The sequence below is a fragment of the Ursus maritimus genome, unplaced genomic scaffold (genome assembly GCF_017311325.1).
Source record: "Ursus maritimus isolate PB19 unplaced genomic scaffold, ASM1731132v1 scaffold_22, whole genome shotgun sequence".
NCBI classification, from domain to species: Eukaryota; Metazoa; Chordata; class Mammalia; order Carnivora; family Ursidae; genus Ursus; species Ursus maritimus.
Window position 1 is genome coordinate 27,988,344 of NW_024424675.1, and position 14,911 is coordinate 28,003,254.

General features: G+C 49.6%; 1 protein-coding gene across 1 annotated transcript in view; it reads left to right on the forward strand.

Annotated features, from left to right (window-relative positions):
• DHX35 (DEAH-box helicase 35) overlaps positions 1-13,467 on the forward strand; it is a 63,669-nt gene extending 50,202 nt beyond the window's left edge. The window contains exons 18-22 of the mRNA XM_040638309.1: positions 1,285-1,414; positions 4,405-4,486; positions 5,942-6,013; positions 8,409-8,520; positions 12,276-13,467. Coding sequence (XP_040494243.1) covers positions 1,285-1,414; positions 4,405-4,486; positions 5,942-6,013; positions 8,409-8,520; positions 12,276-12,320 — 441 coding nt within the window. The 3' untranslated portion in view covers positions 12,321-13,467. The remainder of the gene's footprint in view (positions 1-1,284; positions 1,415-4,404; positions 4,487-5,941; positions 6,014-8,408; positions 8,521-12,275) is intronic.
• Positions 13,468-14,911: the final 1,444 nt, after the last annotated feature.

Consider the following 14,911-nt stretch of genomic DNA (forward strand, 5'->3'; position numbering starts at 1 on the left):
CCCCCCCCCCCCCCCCCCCCGCCCCGCAACCGTCTCACACCCACCGGTGCTGCCGGCCGGCACTAGCAGACATCTGAATAGCAAGTCCTGTTCTATTTTCTGCCAAATAAGTGAGGCCAAGAGTGTGTGGTGTTGAGTTGAATCTTCAAAGCGGTCTCTGTGAGTTTGAGACTGTGTCAGCCGCCACTCCTCCAGTGGGGCCTGGCCGTGAGAGGGACGTGTGGGGAGGACTCGGTCTAGTCACATGCCCTACCCTGTTTAGCCATAGGCAGTGTTAATTTTTATTGTGTTTTCCTGTAATAGTCTCAACGTTTTATAAAACTAAGCAAATAACACAGCTTAAAATTCTCACTAAAAATTGCTGAAAAGAGAGCTCTAAAGATGATGAAAACTGTAAGAAACCTCTTATGTAAAGGAAAGGGTGGGAGGGGGAAATTAGATATGTCAGATTTTCAGTATCTTGTATTTGTTTCTGAAATACTCTCTCAGAAGAGAAGAAATACTAAATTTTTGTTTCACCCGAGATCTAAGGGAGATTATTCAGTTAGTGAACAGTCCTCAGAAAAGCCTGCTCTCTTACTGACATCATGAATTATGAGCTACGGCAGTTAAAATTTATTTGTGTGAGCGCAGAGTGCCGTCCACACCCTGAAGCTTGCTCTGCCGGCGGAAGGCGGGTGCACGTCTACACCGCATTCGTGTATAGTCGCCGTCTTGGAAAATCTTCTGTGGATGACATTTTCTTATTTAAAACGCTTTCCTTTCTGGCTTAGAGTAGAATTGCAGAAGTACATCCCCACAGCAGTAATTTAACCTGACATAATGGTCCTACTTAAGAATGTAGAATAAAATTAAGTGCTGTTGATAGAAAAATCATATGTTGGGGATAAATAATAGTAATTTGCAAATTATTTCTAAATTGGCAAGTGTCCTTGCTTGCCTGTAGTCTTCTGGAATGATGGACTCAAAGAAAGTTGATGTACAAAGACCCATAGGGAAGTGGTTCTTTCTGATAACTCGCCACTCGGGTGGGTGTTTCAGATTGAAAATAACTGCTTGTCAGTTAGTGCTCCTTTGCCCTTTGGCACAGGGAACGAGGTGGAAGCACGTGGTGGTCAGCATCTGTTTAGGGAGAGGGGGCGGAAAGGGGCCCATTAGGACAGGAAGATCTTGTCCCACTGAGTAAGCAAGCGAGGGAGGAGGAAACAGTGCGCCTCGCGGTGTAGCCGTGGTCCAGAACCTGTCGCCTTTCTCTCACTCCCCCTCTGTCTGGTTGCCCTGTAGCACAATAAAAACTCGCAGTGGTGTCAGGAACATTTCCTGAATTACAAGGGTCTTGTCAGAGCGGCGACAGTGCGAGAGCAGTTGAAGAAGCTTCTTGTCAAGTTTCAAGTGCCCAAGAAATCTAGCGAAGGTAAGAGCAAACCCCCACACCCAGCGACGCCCCGTTCGTGCTGTTCACTTGTCTTCCCAGACGGTCCGTGCGAGGCTGGTGCGAGGCTGGTGCGAGGCTGGTGCGAGGCGGCACGGCGTGCTCCTTATCTCCCCCGGGCTCACACGGAATTGCCCGTGTCGGTGAAAAGCTGAGCGTGTAAAAGTATCATGTTTTTTCCAGGGAGGTCCGTTTGTATTTCTGAGAGCTATTCTTAGTGAAGAAAAAACAAAAAACGACAAGCCCTGACAAGACTTCGGGATCATTAGCATTCACATCATCGCATGTTACGTAGTTAATTTCCCCATGTAGGCTTTGCAAGAAAAGTTGCTTTTAAGTGGACAGTATTTAGGGCTATTCTATATAAATTACATTTTATGTTCAAATGCAGGCATTACTCTGCAAGCCCATGCGTGGAGCCTCAGCAGTCCCTAGGCTAAGACATGAGTGCTGCATCGGACGCGGTCTCTGGCTCCTGGCAGTGACTGTGACTACCATTAATTGAGGACACACTCTTACACCATAACAGGGGGTTCTACAAATATTCCCTCACTTAATCACCCACCCTGTGAGGTGTGGGTAATACTATCCATGAGTCCTAAAGCCCTAGGGAGAAATTCAGTAGAGTTGAGGACAACACAGCTGGTTCAGCTGAGCCGGATCTGTGTGGCTCATAACCAGTGCTTTTGAGGGGGTGGCTCTTCTGCTCATTCACTCGGCCATTGCCCAGTGAGTGCCAGCCACGCACCAGGCGCCCTGCTGCCCTCGGCACCGTGAGTACCTGCTAGCATTCCGTGAGTGCTGGGAGCAGGCCGGCGGTGTGCCGAGTGTTTCCACATGTGAGTTCATTTAATGCTCACGCCGATCCAGTGAATGTATGCTGCTCGTGTCCCTGTTTATAGATGAGATCAGTGGGCGAAGAGGCAAAGAGAAACTTGCTGAACGTCACACACGGAGTGTGTGCTGGGATCAGAACTCGAACTCGGGCAGTTTCGTTCCTGCTGTTTCAGCCTTATTTTTGCCTCTACCCTAACAGCAAGTGATTACAAAATGGCCAAGACATTCTGACTCTCAGAAAACAGTGAAGTGAAGGGAGAGATTGATGCAGGTAGACAGAGTGCTACAGTGGGAGGTTTTCAGTTCTCTTCGAAGTTAGAGGAGTAGACCCGTCAGTACCCGAGGCAAACAGAGGTGGCAGATATAATAGGAGCACAGGGAGGAAGGACTCCAGCGGGGCAGGGCCTGGGAGGTTACACAGCAGGCTTCGAGGAGTGGCCAGGTCCAGTCCAGCAGCCTGGTTGCACTAGCAGGCATGGGGCAGGGAGGCTGTGGAGACGGGCTTGGGGTGAGGGCCATATTAGATGCTCAGAATATTGATGAATGAAGAAGCTTACGGGAGACGGGAGAGTTGAAACCGGGTTGATTGGGTAAAGTTGGTGTCATTGATAGAAACGGGAACCTTCCAGAGGCAGCTAATTGGGGAGAAGCTGATCTAGTGCGTGTCACGTAACAGACGGATGACAACCTTCCTTCTCCATCTGTGTTTCTTAACCTGTTTTTCATTATCAACCTCTTGCTCAGGAGAAAAGTGACATTAAATTTAAGTTCTTCCTAACTTAACGAGAGAAATTAAATATGAAGGAAAATACGATTTTGTAAGGCAGGGTTGAGCCTTGGTGAGCCACAGCCATTGCAGTATCTAAGATATCCCCCCTTCCCTGCCCTGAAGAACCAATTTTCATCCCTTTGGAAGCCATGTCCCCCTAATAAGAATGTATGTTCTACGTAGAAGTTTCTTTTGAGTAGCAATTAGAGAGAAGAGACTGAATCTTGGATCAGATTATGGTTAGAAATGTAGATTTGAGATTTATCAGTTCTTTGCTGAGAAACAATAGAGAAAATCATGGAAACAATAAATTATGTACAAATTTAAAATTTCTAGGTGTTAAAAAGCAAATAGTAAAAATATTTTTAGCAGACATAAGAGATGAAAAATTAAAAACTTTATCATAGAATGAGTTCATTTAACATGCTTAGGAAAAAATACTAGTTTCCAAGTTGATATGTGGACAAAGGAACAGAAAACTCACAAAAGAAGAAATACAGATAGTTAATTCATAAATGTATAATAAAAGAAGGGGTACCTTTTTGCCAAAACATTGCCAGTAAGAATGCGGTGAAACTGACATTCTCATGCTCTGTTGATGGCTTTGTAAATGATACCGCCTTTTGGGAACTTATTTACCAACGTTCTGTATTTCATTGGATCTAAGATGCCATCATTTGTAAGGCACACCGCTATTTTATGTACCACTAAGAAGAAAGTACTGCCAGTTGTAATTAAAAAATGCAGCCCTGATTTCATTGAGTTAAAGGGGGGAAAAGAGTGAGTCTTAGACTTGATGAAATGTGATGTGTCATAAGCCACATACATGACATTATTCTTTGCATAATCACTTGGAATATATCCTGTGGAAGTCATCTAATAAATGGTTGGGCTCTATCCTTGGAAGATGTTTACTGTAGCAATACAGACACCAGTTAAAACGGGATAGTTGAAAAATTGTGAAGAATTACATGCTGTAGCTTATAACTACAGAAATAACGTAATGTTGTGTCTTACGGAAGAAACATTAAGATTTTCTCCTAAAAAGGAGTTTTGGGGGTCATTGGCCAGCCTGTGGTGTGCTCTCTTGGGTTCTGGTGCCCGGCCTTGCTCCTATCACCCTGTGGCCTGGTGGAGTTGGAGTATCCCAAGTGAAAGAAACAGTCTAGCATGGTTCCTTCAACGGCCGTAGATGGTGCCAGGGCAGGTGTCCCCACTGGAAGGCATGGGGCTGGGGCTGGTTCAGGGGAGGTTTGCGAGGCGGCTCAAAGCAGCCTGGGCTGGGGCCTCGCATCACAGGCCTGAGCATGCAGAGCATAGGGCAGGCAAGGGACTTACCTATCACTCTGTTTGCTGCCTTGTGCAGGTGATCCAGATCCAGTCCTGAGGTGCATTGTTTCGGGATTCTTTGCAAATGCAGCAAGGTTTCATTCTACCGGAGCTTATAGGTAACACGATACTTTGTGGAGTCATTTGTTAAGAGGAGAAATCTTAAAAATGATCCAAACCCCATAGAAAGCTGGTTTGCCGGGGAAGTACAGACATTAAGTTAAATAGGTTTTCTTTATCTCCTGCCTCCTTCCAAAGATGAGTTGAGGTTAACTACGTAGCTTTCAGCATAGTATCTTTACTTGATGGAAATGATTCTCAAATATTCAGCTTATCTGTGTGTTGTGGAAGGATGGTAATTACAAGCCTGGAGGCTGGAAATATTTCCATTCTAATAACAGAATAACAGAACTAACAGAAAGGACTGTTAGAGATGATCTTTCCTGGAGAAACAGCCCTGGCCGTCGGCAGTTCATTGTTTCTAGAGACCTGTGGGACGTTGTGGCCATAGTTGCTGTCTTTGGATGTTGGCAAGTGTTTCTTCATGCGCTGGATGTGCCTCCTGCCACAGACCACAGCCCGTTTCTTCCAGTTCCACTTCCTGGGCAGAAGATCACTGGTCACGAATGCCCTCCTAATAACCTCAGGACCTCGGCTCATTCTGGCCCAGAGCGTCACCCCAGCCTGTCTAAAAGTGCATCTGTTCTCTCATACGGGAGCCATCCCAAAGCTTCCTCCCCAGCTCTTCTTCGCATTTCCTTCATATGTGATGTTGTCATTAGCCTTTTCCGCTCAGAGAATACGACATTCCTGTTTTCTGAGGGGAAGTCAGCTTCATGGTCAGTCAGTCCCTTTGAGGCAGAAGTTGAGTCGATCAGCTCAGGCCACCTGGTAGCACAGCCAGGACCCTGGGGTGCTGATGTTATCACAGAGCTGGAGATGAGCTCAGTCATGGTGCTCGAAGCGCTTCCCTGACACACAGGCCCCTGGACCCCACAGAAACACCCCATAATTAGGGCTTGGGCAGCAGCCTCCCAATCTGTTGATGCTGTCTTGTGATCTGACCTTACCGATATTTGTGTGCTCGGTAATTATTTTTTGAATTAAATTGAATCAAATCTGAGTTGAAATTTGAAATATTATCTCAGACAAATGGATAGTCCAATACTGAGTTTTCTTTTTCCCCATTACTATGTCCCCCATAGCCTTTATATTTATTATTTAACTTTGTTTAATAGAAAAGTTTATACAGGTAACTATATGTATTATTTCTGTCCCTAAGAAAATTGTTTTGAGAGAGAATATACGGAAGATAAACATGAACATGGGCAGAGCAGTATATTTTCCATGTTTTTCCTGAATAGCCACATGCTGTTTTTTGTATGACTTGTTCTTGACTTCTCGGGTGGCAGTGGGCGAGGGGTCAACCAGGGCACTAGAGAAGATGGAGAGAATAGTTTGTTCGAGGGAAGTACCATCTCCGTGCATTTTTATATAATATGAAACACATCTGTGGGAGAGTCCCACTCGAAGTATTTCAGACTGACTTCAGATAAAATTCTTCTGTTTGCAAGGACTATCCGTGACGACCATGAATTACATATCCACCCTGCCTCGGTCCTCTATGCAGAGAAGCCGCCTCGCTGGTAAGCCACCGCCTACTTCTGAGCCTTGTGACCGCTCGGAAGTCAGGGCCTGGTTCTTGTTCATCCCTGGGTCCCCAGGTCTGGCATGGCACCTGCCATACATGTTTGTTGACTTTGTTATGCTAAGTCATCTACAGAAGTTCTGCTCTTATCAAAGATTTCCTTACGCAAATGGTGATATTCCTCTCCTCACTCGTGTACTCAGCAAGCTTTCATCTTCAGCACAGACTAGGTGCTAAACCCTACACTGGGCACAGCGATGTGGATTGGGGTTCTGTCACAGTCCTGATGGCGACACAAAGTCAGACAGATGCCAGCAGCTCAGGAGAAGGGCCTGGTGTGTGTGGGGGATGTAAAGCACTGAGGTTGGCACCTCACGTGCCAGGGAGAGTCAGGGTGGGCTTCGTGGAGGAGGTGACATTTGCTCTGGGGCCTGCAGATAGGAGTTTTCCGGCAGAAAAGGATGTGAAGGGAATACACACTTGAGGCAGGAGCAGAAGCGAAGCCACGGGAAGGTGAGGGACCCTCCTGTCTGGGAAGTGGGGAGTCACTGGTGTGGTGGGCCCAGGCTACCCCCAGGCGGTCTGTGAGATGGAGTGAGTTTGGGACCATGCCTGCGAAGGAAGAGATTCACACAAGAGGAGGCAGTTAGACCTTTTTTTTTTTTTTTTTTAAAGATTTTTATTTATTTATTTGACAGAGATAGAGACAGCCAGCGAGAGAGGGAACACAAGCAGGGGGAGTGGGAGAGGAAGAAGCAGGCTCCTAGCGGAGGAGCCTGATGCGGGGCTCGATCCCAGAACGCCGGGATCACGCCCTGAGCCGAAGGCAGACGCTTAACCGCTGTGCCACCCAGGTGCCCCAGTTAGACCTTTTAATAGCACTTTAGTAGGTTAAGTTTTTGCCTGCCCAATTTGATAATAAAAAATTGGAGCCTGTCTTTTGTATGTCTTCTTAAAAGCTCATTTTTCTAGTAATTCATTTGTATTGTGTTTTAGAAAAATATTGCTCTCACAGTGGATTGGAAAATTTAAAAACAACTGGTTCTTCCCCACAGATCAGTGGAGAAGGCAGAGGAGAGAGCGGGCCTGGGGAGGGGAGATAATGGTAGAAGAATGAGCAGGCAGAAAGGCCCACTGTAAGGTCTTTGGCGCCCTGGAGTAGTGGTTTCCAAAGTGCGGTCTCCAGGCGAGCATCAGCATCACCCGGAAGCCGGTTAGAAATGCAGATGTCCAGGCCACACCCAGCCCTACTGAATCAGAAACTGGGAGTGCGGTCCAGCAGCCCTCCAGGTAGTTCTGATGGGTGGTAAAGCTTGACACCCTTTCCCCGAGACCAAGGAATTAGACTTTATCCTGTAACCCGTGCAGATCCAGAAGCTGCTTAGCCGGAACGAGACTTGGTTAGTCAGTTCTGGGTTTAGAAATCTCACCCGATGTCCATCAGCATGAAGGGTGACTGCAAAAGGGAAGCAAACCTCGGTTCTAGAGTCTTTCCCAAGGGTTTGCTGACTTTGGGGTGACTAATTTGGGAGTTGCTTAATTTGGGAGACTTCTTTTTCCTGCTTCATTCCCAGGGAGCCCTGAAGGGCAAAGAGAGCGTGGCTGAAGAGAGCCAGTCCTGAAGCAGCCCCATCATCCTAGGGTGGCAAAGGGAGCATGCTTCCCCTCCGGCCTCTGCAGAGGGCCTCTCCCTCTTCCTGGGCCCGACCTTCAGCAGCTGGTCATTTGCCGGCTTCCAGGAGCGCACAGTGGCGGTGTGGCCGGGTGTTTGTAGTTGTTAGGCGAGCCCTGCGTCAGCACTTCGGAGAAGCTGATGTCTGTCTGATACATGCACTCGGAAATCTGGGGATTTGAAGTTTTCTTCTTGGCTCTTTGGTGTCTCTTACCTCAGCATCAGGCACGGCCCCCGCCCCTCCTTTTCCCCTGTGAGTAGTGGTATAATTTTTGTACAGTGAGCGTACTGACAGCTGTGTACACCGGGTAACCCATAGTCCAAGTAAGATGTAGAATATTTCCATCTCTCTAAAACGTTGCCTTGTGTCTCTTTACAGTTAATTTCCATCCCTTTTCAGAATCAGGCAAGACTTCACTTCCCTTTCTCCGTTTTCTGATAAAGTCAGTGCTCTGTTGTGAGTTCTGCAGACTGGGAATCCGGAAGGGTCCTGCGCTGAGCAGTGAGATGTTCTGGAAGTCATGTCAGACTGAGTCTCCCCTATAAAGTGGACACACTGTCACCCACCACTCAGCTCATGAGGCTGAGGTGCCCTTGTTTAGTGTAGCCCCTGGCGCACACAGTAGGTCCCTGGAAAGGGGGGAACGCGCCTGCTCTGCTTGCTGCGGTTCTGGGTTCTCACCGTAAGGTTTAGGAGATTCCTGTTTTCTCCTGCTTTCAGGGTTATCTACAACGAAGTTATCCAGACGTCCAAGTATTACATGAGAGACGTGACTGCTATCGAATCCGCTTGGCTGCTGGAGCTGGCTCCACACTTCTATCAACAAGGAACGGTAGGGGTGAATGGGGACTATCCCTCAAAACACCTGTTAGCTGCCTCTTTGTATGTTTAAGTACACATCGATTCTCCAGTTTCATGCCCTAAATTTGTTCCCCCCAATAGTGCGTGGGGTGGAAAGGCCACTCCCATATCTCTACCCCATACTGGGTGGAAGCACTATACTGTTCGCTCATAGTGAAGTGCATTTAGAAATACATCCCTCCAACTTAACAAGACAAAAAAGAGAATGTATTTTCGGCTCTTCCTTTCCCCCTCCGCTTCTCTTTCTTCAAAAGAAATTCCATCACACTTTGGACCATGTTCACAAGGAGTGGCACAAATACTGTCTGATGAAGATTGCCCCACAGAGAACATAAACTGGTGTGCAAGCTCACACTCAAGGTGGTTTGCACGGCGGTGGTGCTGCTGGGCGTTGGCTTTCCTGTGTGTGCTCTGCTGCCGGGGCAGGCCCTCGTGCGGGACCAGCAGCGTAGTGAGCCTCGTAGAGGAGATGCGTAGTTTTGTTTTCTGTATTTTCACACACACAAAAATCGTCTGTTCATTGGGAGGGTGGGGAAGGCCATATATTCTTCTAACAAGATCTGTAATTGAGTGCTGGTTATATTTGGAAGGCTGGCATGAAAACAGGTAAGTCAGGGTTCACAAACTTCCATCGACTCATTCTGTTTGGTCTGCGTCATGTTTTTAATTGGAGTGTTTAGTGCAGTCACTCTTAATGCTGTTGTTGATATGGTTAGATTGAAGTCGGCTGCGTTGCTGGTTGCATTCTGTAGTCTGAATAAGTTCTTTCTTTTTTTACTGCCTGTGCTCTTTGTTGCCCAATGCCTGAAAACAGTGGTTTCAGATAGTTTGTTCAGTTTTACCACTGTTTATCCCAGAAAGGAAAGTCCAGACCTCTTACTTCATCAGGGCTGTAACCAGACTGCAGTGTATTCAACCCAAAACTTAGATTAACAAGTGCATTTAAAAATTGGGAGACTTCAGAGTATATACGGATTTCAGGTTCCTCCTAAAAGAAATGGTACGTCTGCCAGTGCTAGGGGCACCTGTTTGGCTCCGTTCATTAAGCGGCTGCCTTTGGCTCAGATCCTGATCTCAGGGTCCTGGGATCGAGTCCCGCGTCGGGCTCCCTGCTCAGCGGGGAGTCTGCTTGTTCTTCTGCCCCTCCCCCTGCTCTTAGTCTCTCTCTCTCTCTCTCTCTCTCTCTCTCTCTCTCAAATAAATAAATAAAATCTTTTTAAAAAAAGAAAGAAAGAAAACCTGCCGGAGCTGGGCTGGTATTACTGCTTGGCAGCAATCAACAGGGGCTGAGGAACGGCTGCTCGCTGTGAATGATGCGGTCCAGGTGCTGCAGTCCTGTTTCACTTGTTTGCTTCACTTGCTCGACTCCTGGAAACATTTGAGTGTGACCCCGTAAATGGAAGGCTCTTCTCGTCCCTCCAATGTCAGGGGAAATTGTCCTTTTAAAACCTTTTTAAAGTATTTAAATCGTATCCGATCGAATGAAAACTATTTCAAGCCTATCTAGTTCTTCGCATATCCTCATACAGATGCTTCCGCTAGAAACCAGATGAGCGGCAGGCACCAAGACACATTCAGAGTGTGTTGTCTGTGCTGCGTTGGGCCGACAAGAACCTCAAGTGAGAGAGAGTCTTTCCCCTAAAACCTCTCAGGCGGGAAGCAGCAGACTTCAGAAGTCCAGGAGGAGTGAGGAGAACCGCTGGCTGGAAGCAGAGAACAGTTCAGTGGAATGCTGGTGGTTCAAGTTGGAGGAGGCGAGCATTTGAGGGGGGAGTGAACCCGAAGTTGTCTCACATCCATTAAGACCCTTAGAGAACAGGATTAACCTAGAAGCTGAGTCATTTTCCCTTCTCATCTCAAAACTACAGTTCAGGCCCACCAAGTTAGAGCAAGTAGCCCCAGAAGTTGGAAGAAAATGACAATCGCAGATGTCTGCTTTGGTCTCTTCTCTTTAGATGCTTCTTGTCCCGTTCATTGATCCATTCTGATCACTGCCTATGATCAGAATATTTTTAAAGATGCCTGGATCTTACGAGTCATCTGGTGCCACAGCTTCATTGTATGGACGAGGGCCCCCAAACCCCCCAAGAACCTTGGCCCCTTCTTAACCTAATCAGTCCAAGGGTAGTTGTACTGTTAACTTGTCCGGAATGAATGGATTTCCCCAAGAGCCCTGCAGGTCTCCGCTGGCAGCCCATGTATGGTAGACGGTCCTTTGTTGAACACGTGGCCTCCCCCCCATCCACAGAGGGTCCCTGGCTCTGTTCCTGGCACATTTGGTGACTTTCCATTGCTCTTGTTTTCAGAGTGTCACTCTCGCCCTGTATGGAGGCCTGAAATGGTCCAGAGTCGGCTGTGTTTATACTCTGCATTCTTCTCAGAAACGAACACCAAAAATGGTCCTGTGCACAGGCACAATGACATCAGCCCCATTCCCAAGTGAGGGCTGGGAGTGTCTAACAGTAGCTGGAGGGGTCCTCTCAGGTAAAGTGCAGGGAGGAGAGAAATGATGGAAATGCAACAAGACCCCCAGGAACAGGGTGGCCTGCTCAGAGAGTTGCCTTCCAGTCTTTAATTTTGTGTCCTGCTTCTCAGAGGTGTCCTTGGGATCTAGGAAGAACCCTCTTAACCAAGGCCTTTGCAAGAACCTGTCCTGGTCCTTTCTCCAGCACATGTGGTTAGAAAGGCACTTCCTGCAGCTCACTGAGACCTCTGTCCCATTCACTCCATCAGCGGGTACAGGTACTGGACGGTGGGTTAGGTCTCCTGCACACCGCATTCTTTCAGGGCCCATGGTTCCCCGTCAGCAGTGGCCTTGCTGTCATGTGTCAGCCCATGTGGGTGTGCGAGTGTTGGTTGGGCACTGAGCATGTTGGGGACCAGCAGTCAGGTTGGGAGTTCCTCATGTGAAGATCCCACTGTGTGTTAGGGTATCTCTTGGTTGTTTGCTTATGATGATTGAGGGGGACTAGGGATACGTCAGTTGGTGAACAGAGGTCCTTTATTGAAAGCTTCTTTTTACATACTCAGCCTTAAACACGTGCTTTAGGATTGACAGCACTTCTGGCTTTATCTTAGAATGTAAAGTATAATTGTATCCCTAAATCCTATTATCTGATGCCTGTGATTATAATGTTATGCATCTTGTATTCTTTATACTGGTGGGGAGTGATGTTTCTGGAAGGAAAGGGTGGCGCTAGGAGGTGTTCTTTTCCTTGTGTGTCTTCCGTCATGAGCGCTTGCAGGTCCTTGAGGGCCAGGGCCCTGAGCACACGTACCTGCATGTGGAGGTGCTTGGTGAAATGATGGATCTCCTTGTTCCTATGGGGAGGGTACCTTTCCTTGAGCATTTGCAAGAAATTCATAGAAACGTGAGGTGACATCCAGCCCGAGTCCAGTCCCCTGAGCACAGGGGTTTGGCTGTGGCTGTCCTGGGGGCTGTGGCAGAGGGAGAGTGTGTCCCATTGACACCTTCCCAGAGCCCTGGGTGACCAAGGTCGGCCATGGCAGGCTGGGCCCTGGGCTACCGGGCCTTGCTGAAGGCCATCACCTTTGTTGGTTCCTTGGGCTTTTCCCCTCCACACTGCTTTCTGAGGGGCACGGCATGTACCGAGAATGTGCGAACCAGAGGGCAGCGCTGGCATGGTTGTTGATATGGGGGTCCTGTTGATTCCAATCTCTCAGTCTGAGCGACCCCTAATGATGATGGTTTCTCTTCTCTTGCAGCACCTGTCCCTCAAAGCCAAAAGGGCCAAGGTCCAGGACCAGTGAGCGGAGCTCGGCTGCCGCCGCAGGGGTCTTGGCGCCCTCTCCTCCATGCTGTGGCCCCCCAGCCCTGGGCGGCGAGCTGGCCTCAGCTCACGTGGAGTCTTCTGCTGCTCTGAAGTGGGCCGCAGCCCGTTCGTTAGCCCCTTCCTTCCCTCCCCTCGGCATCTGCGTTCCTTGCTGGGATCCCGGGGGAATCCGTGCCTGGGCGGGCACCCCGCTGCGCTGCACCTAGGCAGAGCGGGAGTAGGCAGGGCCGTGCTCTCTGCTCACACAGCACTCACGCAGTGCCCCCGCTGACCCAGCATGCCACTTCCGGCAGGTGCACGGTTCTGGCCCAGCTTCGTGGGGCACGGGGAGGGAAGCTGCCCACGGCGGGCTGGAGCGCTGTGTGGGGTGCTTGGGGGGTGTGCTGGGCCGCCCTTGCTTTCCTTGGCGGGGCCACGGCTGTGCTGCTGGGTGTGAATGAGCGTGAGTCTGTGGACGGATGAGACCACACTGCAGTTTCTGCCAGAATCTCTGAGGGGCATGGCTGGCGGGCACAGGGGCTCCAACCAAGCAGCTTCTGTTTTCCCTCCGCGTCATGACCCTGTCCGTGTGTGGCAGGTGGCCGGCAGACAGGACTCGTGTGCACTGTTCTTTGTTAGGGAAGGATTTCTGTCTCTCACAAGTGGGCTTAGCTTTCTCTTCGCGTATGACACTAGCAGAGCACTAGTGAGCTCATCCGCTCACACCCTGGCGGGAACCCTCTGTCGCAGGAATTCACAACAGTTTAGAGGCTCTAAGCTTCTGTAGCTCAGGAACATAACTTGTATATTTGTTTTTTGTTTCTTTGCTTGGGTTTGGCGAGAACCCAGGGCGGCCCTCCCAGCAGGCACTGGTTCCATCGTTGCCCCAGGGCTGCTTCGCCGGGATGACGTTTGCATTTAGCACATGCCCGATGCGGGGTTTCTCCCCTTACAGTTTCAGTGACCTTTATTTCAAAAACTCGTGGCTTGAAACTTTATTTTTGTACAGATCTTAGTTTGGATGTGCCACTTTTGGCACCAAACGTGTATGTCATTTTTATTTCCATTTTGTAAACATGTAAATAATAGTGACAACTTGTTAACAATAGTAAACCTTTGTACCTCAAGTAAATGTGTTCCCTCCCGCCCGTGGTACTTGTGGTCTGTATTTTAAGATGGTCCAGTGAGTTCTTCTGCAAGAGGGTCTGATGTTAGCTAAGAAACCTGATGCTCTGGCTTCTCCGTGGACGCGGGAAGCCTCATATCACAAGATCAGCACGACCATACGCCCTCAGGAGCTCATGGGAGCAAACCAGGGGATGTTGTTTAAATAAAGTCCTACAGAGGTGCTAATTTTTGCCAGTTTCTGATTGGGATCTTTCTGTAGAGAGGTCAGAAACACTTATTTTTATAAAGTCTGAATTTAGAACCAGGGCTGATCGTGATAAGCTGCTGTGGGAGGAGGAAAGGGTACAGGATCCACACCCTCTGCGGAGAGACTGGAGTTGCAAAAGGGGAGCGCAGACAAATGGTGCCGGCGAGGGGGTGTGCGCAGACGGGAGGGAGCACGGCGTCATCTCTGCCCGAGTGCCGGGCTCCCGGCATATCTGCCCCTGGGCCTCCACCTCTTGCGGGGCAGCCGTTCCTTCACCATCAGAGGCTGCAGCCCCAGAGTCCTGGCCTGGCGGAGGCCCCCTCCCTGCGTGCGAGCAAGCACACAGCCTTGTCAGCTAGCCGCGTCCCGGCCTGGTTCCGCGCGGCCGGATTGCCGGGCTACCCGAGACGGTCCCTGTGGAGCTCCGCCAGGACCAGTTCCCTCAGGCTCCTCGTCGGTTTTCGTCGGGTGTTTTTAGTGCAATTCAGACAGCATGGCGGTGCCTTCGTTTGAAGCCAGGTGCTCCGGTGGGAGGGTGGAGGGGAGCCCGTGCTGGAAGCACGGTGGAAGGGGTGGTGTCCTGTAGGCCTGAGATGGAGCTTTCTTTGCTGGCAGCTCTTTCCTGTAGCTGGTCTCCCAAGGGTGGGCTGGTGCCGTCACAGGGGCCCTGGCCCAGTGCCGCTCACTCTGGCCGTCAGCAAATGGTTGGGCACCCGGGCTGTCTGCTGGTGACACGTGACTGCACAGGCAGACGAGAACCACCCAGTGGGAGGGACCGCAGAGGCCAAGGTGGCGGTTGGAGGCCAGGGCGGCATCCAGAAGAGGCTTCCCCACAGCAAGACCCTTTCCTTGTGAATGTGGGTCGTGCTCACATTCTGCCCTGTCTCGTCCCAGCTGAATGTTTCCCTTTGGCTGTGAACTTGGAGGGATGCATGGGCCCCAGCTCTGTGCTCGTCTCCTGAGGTCCCACGTCAGCACTGCCTGTGACCGGTGCTGCTTTCTCTCAGTCTGGGGTCCCCTGGTCTTCTGGCCTGTTCTCTGCTGCATTTCATAGGGCTGAGTGTCAGTGGGCTGGTCAGTGAGTTCATGGGGTTCTGTGGGGCAGGGGGCGGGTGGGCACCACAGTTTTCCTGACTGCCCTTCTAAGGTGAGGAACATGCAGTAGTGAGCATTTTGGAAAGCTTAAGTTAATCTGTCAATCCTTTAGTTGTTGT